The sequence below is a fragment of the Symphalangus syndactylus genome, chromosome 10 (assembly GCF_028878055.3).
Source record: "Symphalangus syndactylus isolate Jambi chromosome 10, NHGRI_mSymSyn1-v2.1_pri, whole genome shotgun sequence".
NCBI classification, from domain to species: domain Eukaryota; kingdom Metazoa; phylum Chordata; class Mammalia; order Primates; family Hylobatidae; genus Symphalangus; species Symphalangus syndactylus.
The window spans coordinates 116572382-116598238 of NC_072432.2; the positions used below are offsets into that span (position 1 = coordinate 116572382).

Here is a 25857-nt window from a genome sequence, read left to right on the forward strand (position 1 = left end):
GCAAGCTGGTGTGGGCTCTTTGCTTGTTCCAAAATGGTAGTTTTCACCGGAGACTTTTCAGATGAGCAGGAAGCTTTTTCCAGAATGTATGTTCCTCTAACTCTGCTTGAGTCTCCCACCATGTGATTCTGATAGGCAATTGTTTCCCACCCCATCCCCCCCTTTTTTGAGGTGGGGGCAATGACTACCTTTAGGGGAATCATTTTTCTCTTGCTGGTTTCAAAACATTAAGAGCACCAATTTTTTTTTTTTTTTTTTTGCGACAGAGTCTTTCTCAGGCTGAAGTGCGGGGACGTGATCATAGCTCACTGCAGCCTCAGTCTCCTGGGCTCTAGTGATCCTCTCACCTTAGCCTCCCAAGTAGCTAAGACTACTGGCACCCATCATACCTGGCTAATTTTTTTTAAAAATTATTTTCTGAAGAGATGGGGTCTCGCTATGTTGTCCAGACTGGGCTTGAATTCCTGGCAGCAAGTGATCCACCTGCCTCGGCCTTCCAAAGTGCTGGGATTACAGGTGTGAGCCACTGCACCCAGCTCAAATTTTCCTTTTCATTTAACATACATATATGTATATGTATGTATATACATATGTATATATGCATGTGTATATATGTGTGTGCATATGTATATATGTGTATATATATGTGTGTGTTTATGTATATGTATTATATGTATATTCTCTTTATGTATTTATTTTTGCCAGTTTGGGAGATGTTAGAAAAAGACATGATTTGGAATCTTCAACTTAGGGATAAACTTAGTTGTGCTCTGAGAGCTGCAGTTAAAGGATTATTTGTGCTGCTCTGCTCTTGCCTGCGGTGTGTGGGAATGATGCTGAGTGATGTCCTCCTGCTTTATTTTGCATTTTTTTTTTTTTTGAGACAGAGTCTTGCTGTGTCGCCCAGGCTGGAGTGCAATGGTGCGATCTTGGCTCACTGCAACCTCCGCCTCCTGAGTTCAAGCGATTCTCCTGCCTCAGCCTCCTGAGTAGCTGGGATTACAGGCATGTGCCACTACACCTGGCTAATTTTTATATTTTTAGTAGAGATGGGATTTTGCCATGTTGGCCAGGCTGGTCTCGAACTCCTGACCTCAGGTAATCCGCCCGCCTCAGCCTCCCAAAGTGCTGGGATTACAGGTGTGAGCCACCATGCTTGGCCAATTTTGCATGATTTTTACATGGCTTTTCAAAGGGCCAGGTTGGGACTATCCAAAGCCCTCTTAAGAGTCTCTCTTCTGTCAAGGAGCCTAGGAAGGGAGCAGGTTTGAGTGAGGAAGGCTGGTGGTTTTGGACAGGGAATGGGTGGTTTTGGACGGGGAGCGCCAACGGTTTTAGTGTGCGTGGTGCTCCTTGATGTGGTCTGGGTTTCTGCATTTGTAGTGTGTGCCTTCTAAGGATACTGGAAGGTGAGACAGGGCTTCCCAAGGCCTAGATGGGGTTTGTGGCTTTACTTAGGAAGACAATCCTTTTCATAAAGCATGGTGCCAAAAAAGCCTCTTCCTCCTGGGCCTCCTGCTGTGATTTGTGGCGTGGAGTTTCAGTGAGGGAGGGCTCTGCAGGAACCAGCTCCTTGGTCTGATCCTTTCTGGACAATTATGGACGGGAGTTGGCTTCTTGGTGTCTTGAAAGTGTCTTCAGCAGACCCCAGTGAAGCAGGAGCATAGAGCTCTGGATGGGCTCATGGTGGACATGGGAGAGCTGCTGGCCAGGGGGCTGCAGGGTGAGGCTTGGAAAACAGGGAGGGGGCTGGGCTTGGCCCCGCATTTTACTGTGGTTTATTTAGTGAATGTCAGTGCTAGCTGGGGACAGTTGACAGACAAGAGAAAACACCGGTTTGATTTTGAATTCTGAAGCAGACATTGGGCAGCAGAGGCTAACATTTGGCATTTATCCTAACACTTTTTGAGGTGCCTGAGCCTTATTTCCTTTCTCTGGGAGAAAGTCTGGAACAGAGACCGTGCGGAGCAGCCTCTAGGGGTCAGCCCTGGGCCCCCCTGGAGTTGTGCTGCTCATGGTATCACAGTGCTTGTTTGTTTCCTTTTTGTATCCCCATTGCACCTGTCTCAAGGTAGGTGTAAGGCAAATGCTTTAGAACGAGCCAGTGAGTAGATTTCACATGATTGTCTCCTCAGTACTAGAAATGCCACGTGAACTTCGAACATGGAAAGTTTTTTATTTTTGAGAAATTGGAGAGGTGGGAGTCACAGGCTGTCTCCAGGTCAGGCAGGGAGTCAGTGGCTGAGTTTCTGATGCTACAGGGGGCTGGCTTGTGTGACATGACCTCTGCAGGACCCCCAGAAGGGCCTGAGGCCCCCTACCAGGCTCAGCTTGCCCCCTTCTCTTTTATTTTTTGGTCCTAGGCCTGGATCGGAGGCTCCTTACCCACTTATCTTGGACAAGTCATTTTCCTTCTTGGGCCCCAGTTTACCATCTGAAAAGGCGGGGGCTGGGCTGGATGCGGTCTCCCTAGGGCCATTGCAGCTCCTGTTACATGATCCCGCCAGCTCACCTGGGACAGAACGTGCATTTTCCACTCTCCCTCCTCCCCGCAGTGAGAGAACAGGCCAGTGAGACAGGCCTTTCCTGTTTTGTCATCTTAGGGGAGAATTGGTGTCAGGGGCTGACCCTTCACTTTGTTCTAGCCTTGCTAGGAGTTTGTAGAGCCAGTGGATGCAGATACAGAGTTCATATCACTGGGAGTTTCACTATCCTGGAGCAGTTCTGGAGCTGGAGCGGACTTGCTCAGGTCCCACTGGGAGTGGCAGAGTCAGGCCAGAGACCCTTGTCTCTTGATTCCCTGGGCAGGACACATTTCTCCATCCTGCAGGCAGGCGCAGAGGAGGAATGCTTGTTCACAGGCAGCACGTGAGGGCTCCTCTCAGCTGCTTATTTGGCACCCTCTGTCCCCTCCAGGGGCCAACCACACAACCACCTGCCTCCGGCAGCTCCCCACACAGTTGCCAGAGGGGTCTTTCTGACTCTCTCTGACACCTGGATGTTCTCTGCACTTGCTGCTTCAAGGGCTTAGGTTCCCATTGGCTACAGATGTGTTTTCACACGTGTGTTTGGTCAGGTGTCTCTGGTTATTAAATGAGACAAGGCTTGCATTGCTAAAGACAGAGGTTTAGGAAGTGCCTCGGATAACCAAGTGAACAGGTTTCTTTCCCGAAGGATTTCCCAGAGGCTTTAGTATGCTAATGTGCTTATGAATTTCCAAGAAGGGAGAACTAAAATGCAAACATGGAAACTGATTTTACCTAACAGGAGGAGACTGGCAGCTAGGTCTTGGGCAGGAACTGAAACCTGGACAGGAAAAGAAATTTGTGAAATTCTCTGTCTCCGGTGTGTGTGTGTGTGTGTGTGTGTGCGCGCGCCTGTGTGTTTATTTTTAATCTCTGCCCTGTCTCTGTGCATCCTGATTCATTCATTTCCTTTTTCCTCCTCTCCACCCTCACTTCCTTTTTTTGTATTTTTAAAAATTGTAAAATATACATAAAATTTCTCATCTTACCCATTTTTAAGCGTACAGTCCAGCGGCATTAAGTACATTCATACTGTTACACAGCCATCAGCATCATCCATCCACAGAACTCTCCTCATCTTGCAAAACTCAAACTCCTGTATCCATAAAACAAGAACTCTCCGTCCTGTTCCCTCCTCACCCCAGCCCCTGGCTACCTCCATTCCACTTTTTGTCTACAAATTTGACTACTCTAGGCACCTCATATCAGTGGAATCATACAGTATTTGTCTTTTTGTGACTGGCTCATTTCACTTAGCATGTTGTTGTCAAGAACCATCTGTGTTGTAGCCTGTGTCAGAATTTTCTTTCCTTTTTTAAGGCTGAATAATATTCCACTGTATGGATATATTACATTGTGTTTATCCCTTCATCTGGTGATGACACTTGAGTTGCTTCCACTCACTCCCAGACGTTTTTTCCCCTCTCTGATCCTCAAGGAATAGAAAATGCCCAGCCTTCATTTTTACATTTTACAGGTAGTGGAGCTTTTAAAAAGAGAGTACTTTGGGAGGCACAGATAGGAGCATCACTTGAGCCTAAGAGTTTGAGACCAGCCTGGGCAACATAGTAAGACCCAGTCTCTACAAAAATCAGCTGGGCGTGGTGGTGCACACCTGTAATCTGAGCTACTCAGGAGGCTGAGGTGGGAGGATTGCTTGAGCCCAGGAGGCTCAGGCTGCAGTGAGCTATGATCACGCCACTGCACTCTAACCTAGGTGATAGGTGAGACCCTGTCTTAAAAAAATAAAAATAAAAAATAAAAAAGAGACTAAATGGATTAATGTCTCTCTGGCTGTGGCCACTTCTGCCTGCCTTCCTAGCCGCCTGCCTTCTGCCTCTCTTGCCTCTCCTGAGGCTGCTGCAGGGTTGATCCCTCCTGGCCTCTTCCCTACACTCCTTCGAGGCACCCTGGTGGTTCGTTTCCTCCTCCTCTTATCATACACTTTCCTTGTTTTTCCCCATCGTTTTTTCTCCTCTGTATCCTGGTGCCAACCTCAGTGGGTGCTCCCTGCGGGCAGGTGGAAGAAATGATGGTGCTGCAGGATGAATGAGGCTCTGGCCCCAAACTTGGCTGCTGTGGCTGCAGTGGTCCCAGCGGGGGTCTGACCAGGCCCATCTCTGCACTCGTGGGCCACTTGCCTCTGTCTGGGGCTTCTGTAATTAACTACAGCCTGCCCTTGAGTAAACCACCCTGAGGACAGAGAAGTCCACTGAGGTGCGGTGACTGAGGCAGAACTCAATCTTTTAGAGGTTTATTCTGTCAGGGTTGAGGATGCACCGGGAAAAAGAAACACAACTTGTAGTAGGATCTGTGTCCTGTGCTTTTTCCAAAGAGGGCTCTGGGAACATCAGTATTTAAAGGGGAAAGAGCAAGCAGGAGGGAGAGAAGAAAAATAAAAGGAGGAAGAGTAGGCATTAGGCAAGTGGTACCATTCTTGTGAGGTTCTGATTAGCACTTAGTGAATCTGCATTTTACACGTGAAAAGAAGGGAGTTGGGGAAAGTGAATCATGGTCTTGCACTCAGTAAATGTACGTTTTACATAAGATAAAGTAAGCTTATGAAATTAGAGCTGTCTGTTTGGGAACAAAAAGAAGGTCAGTTTTTGCATGACTCACTTCCCAAGCTTAACTTTCTTTTCCTTTGACATAGTGAGTTTAGGGCCCTGAGGTTTTATTTTTCTTTCACAGCACAAAGATACCCAGTTGACCTTTTTTTTCATAAGAGAATGATGCGTTTTGGTTCAGTAGTGTTTCCTCCAACTGCCCTACCCCTAATTTAAAAAGGGGAGGGGGTGAGAAATCAGTCCCAAATGTTCCTGTAAGTCTTGGTGTGATGCCAGCCTCCAACTGGCTGACGTGAGCAGTTTTGTAAAGGAGAGACCCTCTTGATGGCTTCACGTATATCATGGGGTGGGATGGGGACAGTCATTGTTGACAGCCAGCCTGTGCCAATTGTTTCCCAGCAGCTCTCTGGGTGATTATTCCAGCCAAGGATGGCCATGCCCTAAGGTTAAGGAAGCTGCTTGAGGTCCCAGAGCTGGAATTGAGATTGACAACCTTGGGCTGGGTGGCTGTACAGCCCGGGCACCTTCTGTGCCCCCTGCCCTCACTCAGCCACTCCCTCCATAGGTAACCAGGGGTAATTCCCTGCTGCCCAGGCAGAGGGCTGGGGCTGGAAGGGGTCTAGATGGTCACTTAGTGGTTCCTCAAGCTGAGTCCTGATCGAAATCATCTGGGGAATTTTAAAAAGAAAAAGAAGACTTGAATCAGTGTGTGCTAGGGTGGTGTCTATGGATGGATATTTTCAAACATTTCCCAGGTAATTGTGATCATCAGCCCCTGCTCTGATCCTCCCTTTCATTTTCCAGTCAAGGACACTGGGGACCGGAGAGATGAGATGCTGTGGCCAAGGTCACCGGGTTGTAGCCAGAGCCAGCATCAGGTCCAAAGTGCGATCTCACTAGCCAGTTCTCCATGCTCTGTGTTTGCTCAGACTGCCACCCCTGCTCAACGGAGCTCTGGAACTCAAGGAACGCCTTTGACCATAGGCTGGGCTTGCAAAACCTTGGTAGGACCTTGCCCTAGGCTGGAAACCTCAGGGCTCCAGCCAGGGCTCATCCCCAAGAAGATACACTGCCATTCTCCAAAGTGTGGGAGCCTCTCCTCTGAAGGGCACTGCCTGGAGCCACCTGTTGTTCACAGGCCCATGTTAGGCCCCCTGGGACAGGTTGCCTCGGCTCCACGTGTGGTTCTGCAGATCACACCCAGGCTTGAGAAATGCGGTGACACGTGAACTTTGCATTGATATGAAAAGGTCCAAATTAAAGGTGATGGCAAGGACAGCTAAGTCCAAGAAAGTGTGGCTCCTGTTTAGGGGTGGTGGGCTAAGAGACAAGACACAGTACCCTTTCACCCCAGTGGGTATTCTAAGTTGGGTTAGTTTGTTCATCAATTCATTCATTCAACAAATATTTATTGGGTTCCCAATAAATCATCTTACTGGTCCTTGGAGATCTGCTGTGAACAAGACAAACACAACCCCACCTCTGTGGCCTGCATAACCCTGGAAGGTCACACACTAGAACCCTATCACTTGGCCTCTCCATGAATCACCGTCATGTGGCCCCTCGACAGGGGACTCTTGTGTTATTACTGACAATATGGATGGTTTTAGACACATATTATCCCATTTAATTTTCCCAACCATTCTCTCAAGTGGGGAAACTCAAACTTCGAGAGTTTAATGACCTTGCCCAGGGTCACACCATGAGTGATGGAATCTGAACTCAGCCCCAGTTCTCTCTGATTCCAAAGCTGGGGTTCTTGACAGCCACATTGTACCACCTGGTACCCTTGCTTTTTGTCAGGGGCAAGTATAAGAAGAAGCCAGGTGACACGCGAAGCTTTATTTGCTCTAAAACTTGAGCTATTTCATATGTCCTAAAGGAGGAATTTTGTCTCTTCCTTCCCAGCATGAACACTTGGCATGGTGTGTGCATCTTCATTTGGTCTGGCCAATGGGCCACTCGGGAGCTGAATGAGGTGTTGTGACCATGAGCTGGGTATTCTCTTGCTTCAGATACCTTCTTGGTTGGCACATTCACTTGCTTGTCCTTCCCTTGGTCTTTGTTGCTTATAATGTATCCCTTTTTTAATTTTTAATTTTTTTTTAAGACAGTGTCTTGTTCTGTTACCCAGGCTGGAGTGCAGTGGCACAAACATAGCTCACTACAGCCTCAAACTCTTGGGCTCAAGGGATTCTCCCACCTCAGCCTCCCAAATAGCCAAGACTACAGAGGTGTGCCACCATGCCTGGCTAATTTCTTATTTTTTTGTTGAAATGAGGTCTCAGTATGTTGCCCAGGTTGGTCTCAAACTCCTGGCCTCAAGCAATCCTCCTGTCTTGGCCTCCCAAAGCGCCAGGATTACAGATGTGAGCCATCACACCTAGCCTAATGTATCATCTTATTAAATCAGATCAAATCCTTTTTGAAAAGACTTAAAATTGAAATCACTTTAAAAAACAAAAGGATGCAGGTCTACCCTCCCCAGGACCCTGGGGCCCAGGTGTCTTGGCAGCTGCCTTGGGCTGGGCCAGAAGATGTTTTCACCAGTCCGTGGTAGGAAAAAGGGAGCAGAGTAGTGAGTTTTTAATAAAGCTAAATCTGGCCAGGTGCAGTGGCTCACGCCTGTAATCCCAGCACTTTGGGAAGCTGAGGCAAGTGGATCTCGAGGTCACGAGTTTGAGACCAGCCTGGCCAACATAGTGAAACCCAATCTCTACTAAAAATATAAAAAATTAGCTGGGCGTGGTGGAGGGTGCCTGTAATCCCAGCTACTCAGGAGGCTGAGGCAGGAGAATCGTTTGAACGTGGAAGGCGGAGGTTGCAGTGAGCCAAGATTGCGCCACTACACTCCAGGCCGGGCAACAGTGTGAGACTCCATATCAAAGAAAAAAAAGTAAAGCTAAATCTAATTTAATGTACCATTTTATAATCAGAGGTAGTCTTCCTTACTTTTTTTTTAAGCATTAAAAATGCCCTTTCTTTTAGGAAATGATGTTTGCGGTAGAGGGCGGTGGTGATTGTTGCTTATATTGTTACTGTTTTTGTGTCCTTTCTGGGCAAAATAAAAAGTTGGCCTTGGTGTGTCCATTTCCATTGTGGTTTTAATAGCTGGTGAAATCTGAACTCTGAAAATGACCACTAATTCAGGTGAATGGTTTTCACTGTTCCACCGAGCCCTGGGGTACCTGGGGCTCTCTGTGCTGGGGAGTGAGAGGGAGCCCCAGGGAGTCCTTTGCCCATCTTCAATCAGAGAAGCCCTCCTTTTTTATATATAGGGTTAGGTTTTTTGTATGATTTTGCTTGGAGATAAAAGGATACCCCTGCCAAAAGTTGAAAAGCTTCTCCTCTAGGATGTGTGTTGGGGGGGAGTGGGGGAGGGAGGGAGTCGGGGAGGGAGGGAGGAAGGAAAGGAGGGAGGCAGGAAAGAAGGAAGGGAGGAAGGGAGGGAGGGAGGAAGAGAGGGTGAGAGGGAGGAAGAAGGAAGGAAGGAATGTGGTTACTTTGGTGGGACTGAGCCATGGTGGATCTTCTACATGGCGAATATTTCTTACCTACTGTACTAGTCAGAGTTCTCCAGAGAAACAGGTAATAGGATGTGTAAAGTCTACTTGGGTTTGTAAGACCAGCCTTTGGTTGAAGACCTTCCTTGGGTCCTAGCAGACAGAAACCAGGAGAGACAGAGACGTCTATATCCGGCCACATAGAGAGGTTGTCTGTCTAACTCTCTTCCTGTTCTCTATCTATTTCTATTTGTCTGTCTGTCTGTCTGTCTACCTACCTACCTATCTCTATCTGTCTGTCTGTCTACCTACCTACCTATCTAATCTACCTACCTACCTACCTATCTGTCTGATCTACCTACCTACCTACCTACCTAGAAATTGAGAGATTTACTTTGAGGATTGGTCCACATGATTGTGGGGACTAGCAAGTCCAAAATCTGCAGGCTGGAGATTTAGGGAGATTTACAGTTTGAGTCTGAAGGCAGTCTGGAGGCAGAATTTCTTCCTTGAGAGAGACCCAGTTTTTTTCTCACGAGGCCTTCAGCTGATTAAATGAGGTGTATGTACCCACAGTATACAGGTTAATCTACTTTATTCAGAGTCTACTGATTTAAATGTTAATTTCATTTAGAAAATCCCTTCATACATACATCTAAACTAGTGTTAGATCAAATATCTGGGTACTGTGGCTCATCCAGGCTGACCCATAAAATTAACCATCACACCTGTGCAAGCGCTTTTCCCTCCTAGGTGGTGTCCTAGGGGTGACAGAGGAGGGGAAAGCCAGGTCTCTGCTGCAAGGAGACAAAATTATGCATACGAAGAAATTAAGAATGCTGCTGTGTCTGTGGAGTAGCCATTCTTTTATTCCTTTACTTTCTTGACAAACTTGCTTTTACTTAAAAAAAAAGAAATTAAGAACAAGACCATTTATATTTAAGTGCCAACTTATGAAATGTAGAAAGGTGGTTAGAGGTGACAAGGCAAGTGAGGGCTGGAGGATTTGGAGAGATTTCATGGTGTAGGGACTGAACAGGAGCTTCCAGAACACAGAGGTTTCAGATAAGTGAGGACACAGAAGTCTTCACAACCACGGTGGGCACCACAGGACAATTCTACATCTATCTAGGACTCTGAGTTTTTGAAGCGTTTCCATATGCATTGTTTGGTTTGCTGCTTGCAACAACCGTTATTTTAACTGAAGGTCTTAAGGCCCAGAGAAGTTAAGGGATTCCCCAGAGGCCACACAACTTGCCAGTGGCAGGGGAAGGTCTTCCTCTTCCACAGCCTTCTCTCTGTTTCTCCCTTTATGGAGCATAATGAAATCTACATGCACACATTCATGTAGATTTCATTATGTCCATGTAGAATTCATTTTGATTTCAAATACGTTTCCTTCCCAGAGAAATCCTGTGAAACTATGAACATGGTTTTCTCTCTCTCCTTCTCCAGGTCTTATTTTCCTTCTTTACCATCCTGATTAACTCTATTTTTTGTTTGTTTGTTTTCTCTTCTTGCCCACTCCCAGACACGAATGCAGAGTTTGAGTCCAGATCCCAAAGCCCAGTACACAAGTATCTACGGAGCCCTCAAGAAAATCATGCGGACTGAAGGCTTCTGGAGGCCCTTGCGGGGCGTCAACGTCATGATCATGGGTGCAGGGCCAGCCCACGCCATGTATTTTGCCTGCTATGAAAACATGAAAAGGACTTTAAATGACGTTTTCCACCACCAAGGAAACAGCCACCTAGCCAACGGTATTTTGAAAGCGTTTGTCTGGAGTTAGAAAGTTCTCTTCTTCAACACGTCCCTCCCCAGGGTGTTCCTCCCTGTGACCCAGCCGCCTCGACTTCGGCCCACTTGCTCACGAATAAAGAACTCAGAGTTGTGTGTGCAACGCACACCCAGACACACGCACACACACGCGCGCGCACACACATGCTTTTTTCTGTTCCCTCCGCTTTCTGAAGCCTGGGGAGAAATCAGTGACAGAGTTGTTTTGGTTTTATTGTTATGTGGGTTTTCTTTTTTTTTGTTTGTTTGTTGTGTTTTTAAACATTCAAAAGCAATTAATGATCAGACATAGGAGAAACCCTGAATAGAAACAAAACTTTTGAATGCTGGATTCAAAAAAAAAAAATGTTATCTGGACAGCTTCTTTGAGACTATTTAAAAACTGGTACAACAGGTCTCTACAACGCCAAGATCTAACTAAGCTTTAAAAGGTCAAGAAGTTTTATGGCTGACAAAGGACTCGCGCAACAACGCAGAAGGCCTTTCCCACCTTAAGCTTCCGGGGATTTGGGAATTTTACCCCCATTCTCTTCTGTTTGTCTGAGTCTCATCTCTCTGCAAGCAAGGGCTGAAATCATTTTGTTTGGTTGTTTTGAGGGAGAGAGGCGGGGTGGGGGGGTGCAAATCTGCCAGCAGCTCTTACATAAGGCATGTTTTATTGGGGAGGGCTGAGCTTTTATTTTCTCCTCTCTAGTGGGGTTGGCTTTTGTTGTTTCTTCTTTGGGTTTGGAATGGAAATATGGATAGCAGCATAAAGTACTTTTATTTTGACAAAATTCATTTTTTTAACAATGGAGACATAGAAATGACCAACAATAACTTCTCCCCCTCTCTTTTTACTCTGCTCAAAAAGCATCTCTCCTCCCATTACCCAACCTTGGTCATAAGTGTGCCTGGCTGGTTTGCAGATATTTGTTTTGCTTTGTAAAAATTGGCCATTAGTGCATTTATTGAGATGATCTCTAAAGAGCTATGCCCTGACCTACCCCTGATTCTATGACATTGGGGCCCTTCTTTTGCTGAAACTGCCTTATGTAACGGTTTCGCTCCTTGAAAGAGATTTGACAGAATCCATTTTATGCCAAGTGCTGCCCTGCACTGTTTCTGCAACGTGTGGTGTATGCTGTGGTGATCTTGCTGGGAATGATTATAAGTGTGTGTGTGGTGGGGGAGTGGGTATTACATGCATTGCTGAAGAGTCATCCTGGTGTTCCTCATTCCTCCCACCTTCCCGTGGTCATTTTAATTACGGGGCAGTGTCACCACAAAGGGAGGAAACTCAAAGCCGAAAGCAAAATTCCAGGCCTGATTCTGGCTTTTGAGGTTCCTGGTTCTTGAAGCCAGGCCTGACCTGACTCTCAGATGGGGTCAGTCCCGTCGCTTTGCAGACTGACCCTGGAAATCTATAAAATGCAGATTCTCCTGATTTCCTCTTCTCTTGCCCAGTTTTTTGTTTTTGTTTTTGTTTTTTAAGCCTGGATTTTAACCAGGTTTTCTTTTTTCCCCCTTCTCAGCTGTAGATATGATATTATCTCCTTTCAGCGCCCCAGCTTAAGGGCAAAGTGAGTTAATGTGTAGACAAAGGCAAGGGACAAGAGAGAGTTAACATCTAGACAGTGGAAAAAGCCATGGTGTGTGGTTTCTGGGAAGCACCAACATTTGCAGGTTTAGCTTTTTCCCAGGGTTGACTGCAAGAAAGAAAACCATGTTTTTGCAAGATTAAAATGTGGGTGAGTGTGCCTAAATTAACCATCCCCATTTTTATCATATTTCCACCATCACTTTAGGGTTTTAAGAGTCGGTGCTCACCTGGGTGGAGCTGGTAGTACATTTTGCTTCTTAGAAAGCTAAGTCCTGGGTTCCGTCTGATTTTAGGTTCCAGGAACTTCCTGAGAACACCCGATCGCAGAGGGTAATTTTCTGGAGTTTGTTTTGCAGGGATAGCTGGGAGTATGGCCACCCTGCTCCACGATGCGGTAATGAATCCAGCAGAAGGTAATGTTTCATGGTCCCAGGGAGGGGCAGTAGGGGATGTGCAAAGGGGCACAAAAAATGGTGGTGGTGGGGGAGTGGAGAGGACTCAAGGTGGGCAGGGCGGCTCCTAGTCTCCAGTCAGAGCAGACAGGAGAATTGAATTTTTTACTACGTTATCAAAGGCCTCAAGAAGGGACGTGAACATAGGAGTTTTTGGTATTCCTGTGTTCGGAGCTACTCAAAGTGTGTTCTACAGACCAGCAACATCAGACATCTTGAGGGGTGTTGGAAATGCTAATTCTGAGGCCAGGTGCAGTGGCTCACACCTGTAATCCCAGCATTTTGGGAGGCCGAGGTGGGCGGATCACTTGAGGTCAGGAGTTCGAGACCAGCCTGGCCAACATGGAGAAACCCCATCTCTACTAAAAATACAAAAATTAGCCTAGTGTGGTGTGTGCACCTGTAATCTCAGCTACTGGGGTGGCCGAGGTGGGAGAATCACTTGAACCCAGCAGGCAGAGGTTGCAGTGCACCGAGAGCACGCCAGTGTACTCCAGCCTGGGCCACAGAGCCAGACTCCATCTCAAAAGGAAAAAAGAAAAAGAAAAAAAAAAAAAAAAAGAAGAAAAGAAATGCTAATTCTGGCCAGTATGGTGGTTTAAAACTGTAATCCCAGCACTTCGGGAGGCCAAGGCAGGCAGAGCTCTTGAACCCAGGAGTTCAAGACCAGCGTGGGCAGCATAATGAGACCCTGTCTCTATGAAAAATACAAAAATTAGCCAGGTGTGGTGGTACGTGCCTGTAGTCCCAGCTGTTCAGGAGGCTGAGGTGGAAGAATTGCTTGAGTCTGGGAGGTTGAGGCTGCAGTGAGTCGTGATTGCACCACTGCACTCAGCTGGGGTGACAGAGCAAGACTGCCTCAAAACAGAAAAGAAAACAAATGCTAATTCTCAGGCTCTACAGCGAGCCTACTGGATCAGAATCCTTGGAGCTAGGGACGAGAATCTGTTTCTTGGTGATTCTGATGCATGCTTTTGCACTATTCTAAAACCTATGTGTGCATGCTCTCTCACACACACACACATACACACAAACTCTCACACACTCACTCTCTTAGCCCTTGTTAACCCTTATCCATCCTAGACAAATGTATGGGGAACCCATCAGAGGCTATTCTTTAGGACTAGTGTTCAATTTGACTGTTTTTAATATGAAAGATTATGGATCACATTTCAAACAGATGTGAACGTGGAGAGAATAGTATGATCAACCCCAGTGTGTCCATCACTGTGCTTCAGAAATTAACATTGGGTCATTTTGTTTTAGCCATCTCTTTCCACATTATCTTCTTTTTGTTCTTTTAAATTTCGGGGGTAATATGAAGCAAGCCTCAGCTGGGCAGACCAGAGTCTGTTCCCTTTTTATGTATCCCGGCGTCTTAGCCAGCTCGTGTCTGAATAGTGAGTACCTTTTGGGCCTGGCACTGGGCAGGCCTTCAGCTGGGTCATTCTCTACCTGGCGATGGCTTTAGGTGAGCTGTGGAGCTCTTTTCACCTTTTTGCCTCATCTGAAAAAGTTCCTGGCCAGAAGGGAGAATTGGAGAGAAAAGTTTCAACATTTTAAGTCTCATGTTATAAGTTTGCCTATCTGTTGTCTTTCAAGGTGAAGCTATTAAATTTGTTCTCAGCTACCCTCCATGTCCTAGCAGATAGAGGACTTGGTCTGACCTTCAGGGTTGTGATGGGGCAGGTTGGGAGGTGGGTGGGGAGTCTCTGTAATCTAGGTGCTGAGGTTGACCCGATGGGCAGGTGAAGAAAATCACCTTCTCCATTCCCGTTGATTTCTTCATCGTGTGCCGCACGAGGCGTGCTGGAGGGACACACACCTTTCCCCCTTTTTGTTTACAAAGTAGAGAGCTGAGAAAGACAGCTCGTGTTCCGTTTTGTTTTGTACACATTATCTTTCTCAAGAGATGTGATGTCCTTAAGTAAACTGACCTGCCTTCATGGCTTGTCCTGTAATGAGTGCATTCAAGACAGAGTGTGTTGGGGGCAGGAAAGAGGCATTCTTAGGTAAGCGGCGGGGAGAGGCGGGGATGGAGAGGAACCCTTCTAGGAAGTAGTTCAATGAAAAACCTAAAATGCCCAAATAAATATTCACTTACATAATAGATATCTTGGGCTTCTTTTTATGGCAGTTCATTCAGGGACCTGGTCACTAACCAGGTAGTTAACTTCGTGTAGCCAAGCAAGGGTTTTGTTTATCTTTTTTAAAGGAGAAAAAAGTGAGGCTCAAACTCTTTCTTTCTCCTTGTCATAACTATTGGTTTACAGTCTTTATTTGTTTAAAAGTAAAGCACATTGTGTGTATTTATTTGGCAATACATGAGGCCATTAAAACCCTGAGCCTAAGGTACCACAGTTAGTCTCATTTGCCTCTTGTCCTGTGAACTCCAGTTAGAATGTCATTGAACTTGGGCAGACATAATTCTAGTGTCTGTTCCAAACGCACTGTGTCACAGAAGCTAGAATTACCACTGGAGGCCCAAACCCCTGAGAATACATGAGGAGACACGCTTCCAGTAGATGTGTTGGGGAAGGAGGAGGGCAGAGGGGACAGGGGACAGGATTCAGCTTTGTTGTGGGTCCTGAGGGTTCCTACCAGGGGTAGCCAGGATCTGGGAAATAGATCAGCGACTCTAGTCTGAAGTGGCTGCCTGGTTCGGGGGCTGCCTTCAGCAAGATTCAGGCGAGAGAAACTTAAGGAAATAGCCACCTCCCAGGCGTTGAGTCCTGGAGATAAAAATGGATTTTAACCCAGGACTGCCAGGAGCTGGCCCTCTGCGGCTGCTCAGACTAGGGCTGTGTGTGCTGGCTCTCGCCTGTTTCCGGTGTCTAACTGGCTTGTTTCTCTTTATGGCTTGGCTTCATTCCGACCTGGGGTGGGGCCACATCCAACCCACTGCCCACTGGCTGTCCGTCTGGCCTGCCCCGCGGTTCCAACCACAGTGGTGAAGCAGCGCTTGCAGATGTACAACTCGCAGCACCGGTCAGCTCTCAGCTGCATCCGGACGGTGTGGAGGACCGAGGGGTTAGGGGCGTTCTACCGGAGCTACACCACGCAGCTGACCATGAACATCCCCTTCCAGTCCATCCACTTCATCACCTACGAGTTCCTGCAGGAGCAGGTCAACCCCCACCGGACCTACAACCCGCAGTCCCACATCATCTCAGGCGGGCTGGCCGGGGCCCTCGCCGCGGCCGCCACGACCCCCCTGGACGTCTGTAAGACCCTTCTCAACACTCAGGAGAACGTGGCCCTGTCGCTGGCCAACATCAGCGGCCGGCTGTCGGGTATGGCCAATGCCTTCCGAACGGTGTACCAGCTCAACGGCCTGGCCGGCTACTTCAAAGGCATCCAGGCGCGTGTCATCTACCAGATGCCCTCCACCGCCATTTCTTGGTCTGTCTATGAGTTCTTCAAGTACTTCCTCACCAAGCGCCAGCTGGAAAATCGAGCTCCATACTAAAGGAACAGGCTGTGGGAAGGGATCATAGAATCTTAAAGTCATTCTCTGCCTGCATCCAGCCCCTTGCCCTCTCCTCACACCTAGATCATTTTTTTTTTGCAGGGTGCTGCCTATGGGCCCTCTGCTCCCCAATGCCTTAGAGAGAGGAGGGGATGGGACGGCTGCTCACCAGAAGGCTGTCTGCAGGGGCATCCGAGGTGGTGGTGGACAGGAAAGACTTGGGAAGGGGAGCGAGAAATTGCTTTTTCTCTTCCTCCCTGGGCAGAATGTAGCTTTTCTGCTTCACTGTGGCAGCCTCTTTCCTGGATCTTTAGATCCCAGAGGAGGGAAGAAAATTTGCAGTGACTGAAAACAGTAAACAAATTTTTTATGTATATAAAAGTTCCATTACACAGTACAAAATAGATGGATAATGTTTATCCTTTATTTTTCTACGTAGAAGTTTTTGAATTTGTGTGTGTGCTTGTGCGTGTCTACACCTAGTATTACGGCTGGGACTCTCCAGCTATTTTTGTTGTTATGTTTTTAAATAAGAGGATTGAATTCTTCCATCAGGTGAACGAAAAAGGCACCAAAGTAATCACTGAATGTGGCCTGCGGCTGTGTTTAGCCCCCCAGATGGAAGTTTCACTTGAATGTAAAATAATAAAGTTTATATTTTGAATTTCTCTTTTCATGGGGGAAAAAAGGTACGTTAAAAAAAATCAAAATAATGATATGTCACTTGCAGCTACCCTTTTTTTTTCTTTTAAATTCAATCAGCCACCTTCATGTGCCTTTTTCCTTTGTCTTTCCCCAAAATTCCAGGACCAGAGATCTGGCCCTGGCCTATTTTCTCTTGCTGTGTACACACACGCACACATGCCAGGTGGCAGGATCTCGCACGCTGGAGGGTGGTGGAGCCCAGCAGAATTGGGGTGACTGGGCATAAACCTGCTGAGACCGCTTCCTCCCCTGGTTGTGAGTGATGTGAATGCCTGCCTTCCCAGGTCAGCACTTAGAAGCCCTTGATAGGCAGCATTTGGCGACTTGTGGGGCAGGTGTTTGGGATAAATCCTACCTTCATCCTAGGACTTGTTTCTGCATCAGCCTTTTAACTCAGGCACTTCAGGTAACGTGATCTATGTGTGTTTTGACTGAATCTCATCTCCCGTGTTTCCCTGTGCAGTCTAGGGAAGCATGTCTCCGGTCTTTGTCTGTCCCCCTGTCTTGTCCCAACCATTAATTCTCATGTCACAGCTTCTCACTGCATGTGACAAGAGCTAGTCCTGTCTGCTAGGGCCCTGCGGCTGAGGTCTGACCTGGACCGTCATGCCCGAGTCGGAAGACCCCTCTCCAGAAGCCATTTTGCATCCTTGTCTGCTCTGCGTCACCCGAGAACACAGGCTTCGCAGCCTCGCTTTCTGAAATGGTGTGTGCCGAGTCAGATTGCCGCTCAGAGAAAATACAAGCCCGTTTTCCCTAGCTGCGCCATTTGGTGCTCTGCCAGGCTGCCGTGCAAGGGAATACCGATGAGACGAGCTGCACTGTCTCTGATTTGGAGCCCTCACCGGAGCTTGTCTTTAAAAATGAGCAGGAAGCTCATGTGTGTTTGCATTTCAGTGAGCCGGGTCCTGACCTGCCGCCACCCAGCACGGTCAGTGTGGTGCATCTCACCGAGGAGGCGCAGGCCTGGATTCTTTTGAGTGGTGCTACTGCCTAGGAAGTAACACGTGGAGAATTTCCGTCTTGGGACCATGCACACAGTGCCTTGGGGGGTAGATTTTGCCCTAATAGCGATGAGGAATTTTATCAGTCAGTTGACTTCCTTTTTCAGATCAGGAATGGGAAAGAGCCAAACTGGGTACCTCCCACGTGTGCCCCGTGAACAGCCCCTTGCAGCTGGGCTATGGGGCTTGGCTGCTGCCCTGTCCCATCTGGGGGTTAACACCTCCTCCCTGCTCTGCTCCCCACTCCCCAAAACCAGTCGCGGCCTCAACCCGCATGGGGATGTAGAAAGCCGTAAAGTCCACGCTGCTGTTGAAAATGTTCGCATCTCCGCTCTCAACCTGCCTTGGGTTCTTGTTAAATGGTGTTAAATTCTGAAAATGGAGGGGAAAAATCAAACTCTAAATTTCAAAGTAGAATTTAAAGCAAATTTGTAAAAAAATTATCCTACCACCCCTTTTGGTCCACTTAAGATATGCCACGCTGAAGCAAGGTATTTCCTACTGGATTTTGCTTTCACTGGTGTTTAGAAAATAAACTTGATTTCTCTAGGAGCACTCCTTTGGTTAGGGGGATGCAAGAAGGAGAGGTGAAGGTGGGGTGCGGTGGCTCACGCCTGTAATCCCAGCACTTTGGGGAGGCCAAGGCAGGCGGATCACTTGAGGCCAGCAGTTTGAGACCAGCCTGGCCAACATGATGAAACCCCATCTCTACTAAAAATACAAAAAATTAGCTGGGTGTGGTGGCAGGCACCTGTAATCCCAGTTACTTGGGAGGCTGAGGCAGGAGAATTGCTTGAACCCAGGAGGTGGAGGTTGCAGTGAGCTGAGATTGTGCCACTGTACTTCAGCCTGGGCGACAGAGTGACTGTCTCAAAAAAAAAAAAAAGGCAAACACCAGACCCTGGAGCCCTATGGGCCCTGATTGCAGGCCCCTCCCTGTATGATTGAGGGATGAGTCAGCTCGGGGAGCCACTTGGCCAGCCTGCATGCCTGGTCATCAGGAGGTTGAGGAAAGCCTTGAAAGTTGTGAAGCACTGAGCAGATACAAGTGTTTGTTAATTTTGTAGAAATTAACTTTCCCCTCTGGCCTTTATCTCCAAAGTTGGTATTGTTGCCCCGTGCAGACTGCAGTCTGGTTTCTTATTGTGACTTTGACATTGCAAAGTGCGAAATAGAGGCCTCCCCACCCTGCTATCCCACCCTGGTGACCAACTCGGTATAACCGTTGGACATACTCAGTCATTGGTGTCTTCGGAGTGACATCTGCAGCCAGCCAGTGCCACCTGAGTATAGCACTCGTACTTTTACGTGGTGTGTGTGTGTGAGTAGCTCTTCTGCCCAAACCATGATTTGAGGTTCAACTACCTGTAGATCAAAGCTTTATTTTAGAATGATAAACTGATTTTTTCCAAATGGGTGAAATCTTCTCCCCATGACTATGTTTTCTTAACTTTGCATTGAATCTATTTACTGGGTTACATTCTACGTGTAGTTTGCTTTCTTCATTTTGTTTTTCTTTTAAAATGCGCATGTCTTATTCCAAGCACCTTCCTCCAAAGTCCCCATAAAGCTGCATCTCCAACACATTGTTATGCCAATAAGGTTTTATTTAACTTTATTTAAGGATGATTGTGTCTTTGAATGACAAATGTACTGCTGCTTCCTACCTGCAAGACGCACAATGTATGTTTTAAGGGTGAGCAAGTGTTATCTCTTAAATTTCTCAAATGCCCGTAGTAACTATTGTTTCTGCCTCTCAATTGTTGCCAGCTCTTTGAAGAAGGGGAGAATTGTGTGTTTTTGTGTGGGGATGTTTCTGATATGCTGCTACAGTTGCAACACTGGAGCTAGAGAAAATAAAGTACTGATCTTCGAAGTGTTGTGGGCTCTGTGGTGGGAATCCTGAAATGAGAAGGGAGTGGATGGCAAGAGGGGACGTCCTTCACGGGGCCTATGCCTGTTCCTCTTGAGCACTAAGGACCAAGGCTGCAGCTTTGACAGGAACTGCCCCTGCAACCCCATTTCCCCAGGGCAAGCAGATTGATGGTGGTGTTTGTGTTGTCTTGCTGGGCAGGAGCGGCAGCCCTCCTACTGGCTTGGCTCACTATGCTGGGGAGGGTGGCACTTTTCTTTCTCATTGTGAAAGCCTGGGCGTGGCAGGCTGCAAGTGTTTCTTTGGAACATGCTGTGCTCATCCCTTTCTTCTCTGTCTTACACCTCAGCTTAAGCCAGAGAATGTGACCTCTTTTGGAGGTGGGAGGAGGGAAGGTTTGGACCCCTTTGAGAAGCCAGGGATGACTCTGACTCTTCCAGTTTTGAAAGTCTGAGCACCCACCTTCAGTATGACCACTGAAGCCCTTGGCCTGCCAGGGTGCAGGGTCAGAATTGAGGTCAGGCCTGAGAACTGGCCAATGCAGGGGTGCCCGGAGGTGGGAAGGGGTGGTGGTTAGTGGATGGGGAGCATTGGGATAAACTCCCTGTTTTGTAATTTGCCCATGGCCAATGCTGTGCTACTCCAGCTTGTGGTTGCTTCCCCTCCTCTGGAGTGGGCGGCACAGATGGTCTGCTTCCAGTAGATATGGATTCATTCAATAGATATTCCCCCTCTCCCTCCACCACGGAATCAATCAGCCAACAAATTGGCTGTGCCTCGCATGAGCAGAGCGTCATGCAGGTGCTGGGGACAGAGTGAAGTATAAGATGTGGTCCCTGTCCTCGAAGGCCCTACAGCCTAGTAGAAGAGTACAGAGATGCAAACTCCTTAAGACAATCAGATCTTGACCCACCAAGATGGTAGCAAAGTCAGCCATGGAAGCAAAACAGTAGCTTTGTGCCCATTAGACCAAGCTCCATGAGACAGTGGCCTTGTCTGTCTTATTTGCTGCTTTATTACCAGCCAGTGGTGTGCTGGGGCTGGCCCTGCACCAGCTCTCTGGGTTGTACAGCGCACATTCCTTCCCAGCTTCACATTCCACATTACCATGTTGGCAGCTTGAAATCAGCAACAGTGGGTATATTTACACCACAGAAATTGTCAAGTGCTACTTATCAAGGCCTTTGCTTTTCCAATGGCTAGTTTATCGGCACACCACTGCTGGCACATAGCATAGTGCTTGGTATGTGCTAGGTGTTCGGTGAAGATTTGCTGAGAGGAAAATATAAAAAGTAGAACCCAACATCAACCTGGGGGGCCCTTCTGTGGTGCCCCTCTTAGTTTGCCACCTGCCTCCTCATGGAGGCATCTTTCTATTTTTCTATCACTCCAGAGCCCTCTCCAGCATGACCACATTCAAATTCCAGCCCTAAAAAGGCTGTAAAAGGAAGGTATACCCTTTCCTCTGGGGGCAAGTTCTCCTTACTGAGTTCCATGTTTTCTAGTTATCAGCTACCTCTTCCAGGAGAGAATTCTGCTGCTACCTAAGGAGGGGACTTAATGTGACCAACATTTCAGAGAAGAAGTAATGAGCCTAGTCTTGTACAAGAGAGAGACACAGCCAACTGGGCAGATGTGGAGGTGGGTTATGATTACTTGCAAGGGAACAAAGCATTGCCTCTGGTCTAAGTCTGAATGCAGTGAGTGGCCTAAGAGAAATAAGAACAATTTGGGAGAAAAGAGCCTGGTATGCATCCATAAGGGCTTTGTAGGAGACACCCTCATGGTAAGTAAGCTGCACATAAGAGCTTTGACTGCCATTGTAAGAAGTTTGACCTTTAAGCAGTAGGTAATGGGGAGTCACCAAGAGTATTTGAGCAGGGGACACCATGATTGGAGCTTGGTTCTAGGGTAATTCATCTGGCTAAAGTGTACAGGACCGAGTGAAGAAGAAATATGGAGGAGGCCAGGAGATGGTCAGTTCTGTGTCACAGTGAAATCGTCCAGAAAGGTGACTAAGAGAAAGGTGACTTAGAGACTAAGAAATATGGAGGAGGCCAGGAGATGGTCAGTTCTGTGTCACAGTGAAATTGTCCAGAAAGGATGACTAAGAGAAAGGTGAAGGAGACTGGAACAGAATGAGTGGGACTGGATCGATGAGAGTGTAGAGGTGAAGTCAACAGAGGCCTGGGGGGTGCAGGACTCTAGGGCCCGCTGAGAACAGGCTGGGCTGTCTGAGAGGAGTAGGAAGACCAGGCGGAGAGGACTAATACGTGGCGGCAGAGAAGATCCCTCATCTCTAAGTCCATGGGTCTCTCCTTAGTCTTCCTCCTCTTTGGGCATGGAAAATTCATCTCAAGTCCATGGGTTTCTCCTTAGTCCTGCTCCTTCTTGGCATAGATGCCTGATCTCCAAGTCCATGAGTCTGTCTTTAGTCCTCCTCCTCCTTGGGCATAGACGCCACATCTCTTAAGTCCATGGGTCCCTCCCTAGTCTTTCTCCTTGAGCATGCACAACACTTGAGGGCTCTCTCTTTAGCTCCCCTACTTGACTTCCATTTCCCTGCTTCCTGCTGGCCTCCCACCTCTATGACTACCTTCTCTGGCCACTCACCAGCTTCAGCTCCTTTCTGGGCCACCTAAGTATGGCTGCTTGGAAAGGTTCTGCCGCTGGGGATCCTGTCTCTCCACACCCCTTGGTGCTGATCTGCCCTCTTCTGGGAAGATGGTTCTTAGATGTGGGGCTGTAGCACCCCAATTCTTCTCCTGAACTCCAGATTTCAATGTCCAGTGGCCTGCTGGAGATCTCTTGGATCTCAACTTGTCCTCCATTCTCAAGAGACTATCCCCCCTTGTTGCCAGAGGCTTACCATGTTACTCAGTTGCTTAAGATCTTCAAGGGCTCTCCATTGTTTGAATTTAGTAGGCTTTCCTGCATATGGCAGTTCCCAGTTTAGCTTTGTGTGTAAGGTAGTGACTAGAGAGAAACAGAATAGGTCAGCAGGATGGCTGTGTAAGACCCTGAGGTCTTAATCTTCTTAACAGGGTGGTGCTGTGCTGTTTCCAGAACTTTGTTCCCATTGGAATGTCTTCCTCCCTCTCCTGCCACCTCCTCTCTGCTCATTCAAGTTCCCCTTTTCAGGCTGCCTTGCAGATAGCATTTACTACTGCATTGTGGAGCTCCTCCTAATTTGCCTGTCTATGTGACCTTTCTCTCCTCTTTGTCAGTATCTACAGCCTCTTTGACAGGCCTCCAACCTGCCATGGCTGACCTCACTTTGCATTTTTGCTGCCTTCTCCCCAGAATTGTGTGCCCAGTGAGGGCAGAGATTGTGGTTTATTCACTCCTGTTTTCTCCGTAGCCCTCCAGCCTACTGTTTCCCACATTTTGCATAAGAGTGACAGTTACTGTTCATTGTATGTAACAAACTTCTGATGTCCTGTTGAGCTTGAAACCCCTGTGGGACATCCAGGTGGAGACCCCCAGAAGGAAATGCAATGTTGGTGGTCAGGAGAAAGGCTGGAACTGGAACAAAGGACCTGGCATATAGGCCAAGGGATGTGATGGCCAAAGACATGGGCAGAAGAGAGTCCCTAGGGAGAAAAAACAATCTCATGGAAGGCCTACATTTAATAGTGAAGAGAGAAATGGGAACCAGGAGAGGCTGGAGTGGTCAGAGAGTTATGAAGTAATCAAGAGGTGAGCCTTTTACAAAGGAGGGGTAGTCATCAGTTCTACAAGCTTAGGTGTGAAATATAAGCAACTAAAGCCATAAAAAAAAAAAAAAAAAAAGCCCTACATTGTCTCTCCCTGCTCTTGTCTTCTTTGTTCCCGGTATGTTTTTCCCTACACTTATTCTCTTGCCTTTTTGGATTCCCTTTTAAATGTCACCTTCACCAAGTTCAGCTGCTTCCACACCCCCCCCTCCCCTGACCCCCTGCACCCAGCACCATTCCTACTGTATCTAGCATAATATTTCAGAGGCTACCTAAAGGCAATAATTAGACAAACACTCAAAACTGCACATCCCAGGCTTGTTCATGAAAGTGAAAAGCTGGAAAACAAACTAGATATCTATCAAGAAGTTAAATGATTTATAGACCATCTGCTGTCCTGGCATTTTTGTAGGAAAGAAATTTCTTTAAGGGTCCCCAGCAACATACCGTAAAATCTGTATTCCCAATACATTTATCAAATTTAGGATACTTCTGAGCTTCCCCATTTCTCTGGCCTTGCCTCCTAAAGGTAATGTTATTTTGGTAAACATGTGACCTCTCTTTTGTGAAGCCATGGATATAACACAATTCCAGACTTCCAGGTTCCTGTTGCCATAGCTTCTTTAAGAAGCTGTTCTTTCCTTATGCTCATATTTACCTATGGTAGCTTTGATGTTTCATTTTCCATAGTAAGTGAGACTCTGGGCAGAGCCCCCAGCACTACTGCTAAGAGGACACAAGGGCCACTTTAGCAGAGACAGACAGCCCAACACCTGTCCACTGTCATCAGAAACTCGTCTGTGACAAGAAAAAGTATAAATCAAAATCATACCGCTGATGTTTTAGTCTTCAACCTGAGGCAGTTGAAGCTTGGGTATTGCCTTGGAGTCCTTGTGTATTTCTATTGTTGTGAAGTACTCTCAGTGTTGAAAGAGCACCCGACTGAAACCTCATGAAGCCCAGAGCTACAGAAAGGGGGACCGTGGACATCTGGCTTCTTCATTATTGTCATGCTGCCCCTTGGGGTGGCTGCCTTTAAGGGAAGAGGGGGTTTAAAAAGAACAAAGGGATATATGTACCAGGGGTGTTTGTCCTCATCAGTATATGAGTTCCTGGAAGGAGTTCTTGCTGCCTGCTGAACAGTGAAAATGTTCTCTTGATGGACACCTTTAGCTTGGGTTGACAGGTGACAAATATATATCCCAAGATTTCTATGTTGAGCCTAATGCAACCAGCTGGTGAAATATACTAGCACATCCTCAATCTTTCCCAATTGTGTCTGCATAAAATTTAGAAATAAATAATGTGTGTATTAGTTCATTCTTGCACTGACTGCTATAAAGAAATACCTGAGACTGGCTTAATTGGCTCAGAGTTCCACAGGCTGTACAGGAAGCATAGCCAGGGAGGCCTCAGGAAAGCTAAAATCATGGTGAAACGTAAAGGGGAAGCAGGCTTGTCTTACATGGCCAGAGCGGGTGGAAGAAAGAACAAGGTGGGAGGCACTACACACTTTTAATCAACCAGATCTCGTGATAGCTCACTATCATGAGAACAACACCAAAGGGGAAATCTGCCCCTATGATCCAGTCACCTACCACCAGGCCCCACTTCCAACATTGAGGATAAGAATTTAACATGATATTTGGGTGGGAACACAAATCCAAACCAAATATATACATATTTTTTGAGATGGAGTCTCACTCTGTTGCCCAGGCAGGAGTGCAGTGGCATGATCTCGGCTCACTGCAACCTCCATCTCCTGGGTTCAAGCGATTCTCCTGCCTCAGCCTTCCAAGTAGCTGGGACTACAGGTGTGTGCCACCACGCCTGGCTAATTTTTGTATTTTTAGTAGAGACGGGGTTTCACCATGTTGGCCAGGCTGGTCTCAAACTCCTGACCTCAAATGATCTGCCCGCCTTGGCCTCCCAAAGTGCTGGGATTACAGGTGTGAGCCACCCTGCCCAGTCCCAAACCATATCAATGTGCAAATTTTAATGTAAATAGTTATAGATAGTCATAATGTCTTCTGTCTGTAGCTCTGGGCTTCATGAGACTTTAATGGGTGCTGCTTTCTATCAGCACTTTCAACATTGAGAGTCCTTGACCGCAACAGAAAAACCTGAGGACTCAAGGCCAATTCCCAAGCTTCAGTGGCTTTGGTCTAAGACTACAAAAACATCACCAGCCTGGAAACTGGTAATACCTACGTGCTAGGAGCTTCCTTGGGTCTTTGCGTAGTCTCTAGCACATCCAGTGATCCATTCAGGGTTTCGTGTATATCCATAACAATGGAACTCCATGGTCATTTCACAATCTTTAAGTAGGGTCCAAGGTCTGAGGGCAAATTGTCCTGCACGACTCCCTCTCACATTTCCCCTCAAGCTCACAAATGAGTAAAATCTGGATAAATTACACATGAAGGGGGTCATGGTTAATGAGACTGAGAGGCAGTCATACTGAGAAGAGCAGCCAGGAGAAAAGAATGTTCTAGATGGGAAGAATGAACCAAACCCTGGGCCTATTATTCATCATGGTAGAAAAACTTCCTTTACACAGAATGGAACATGAAGTTCTAAGCCTCGTGGTGTTCCAATGAGCTTGGGTTGTCAAGAGCACTTATTTAACAAACGTCCTTAGACTCTTACTGTCACACTTAATCT

At 47.2% G+C, this 25857-nt stretch overlaps 1 protein-coding gene and 1 pseudogene across 10 annotated transcripts in view; one reads left to right on the forward strand and one right to left on the reverse strand.

Annotated features, from left to right (window-relative positions):
• The window catches only part of SLC25A37 (solute carrier family 25 member 37), a 46517-nt gene extending 27037 nt beyond the window's left edge, over positions 1-19480 (forward strand). For 7 of the 10 annotated variants that reach the window (XM_055295701.2, XM_055295702.2, XM_055295704.2 and 4 more), the window contains 3 exons: positions 10127-10355; positions 12331-12387; positions 15375-19480. In XM_055295701.2, coding sequence (XP_055151676.1) covers positions 10127-10355; positions 12331-12387; positions 15375-15895 — 807 coding nt within the window. In that variant the 3' untranslated portion in view covers positions 15896-19480. Of the gene's footprint in view, positions 1-10126; positions 10356-10380; positions 10824-11440; positions 12123-12267; positions 12388-15374 lie in introns of those variants that run through there. The other 3 variants (XM_055295707.2, XM_063610881.1, XM_055295706.2) reach the window with 3 other exon arrangements.
• Positions 17782-25857, reverse strand: part of LOC129491666 (SIN3-HDAC complex-associated factor-like) — a 63119-nt pseudogene continuing 55043 nt past the window's right edge.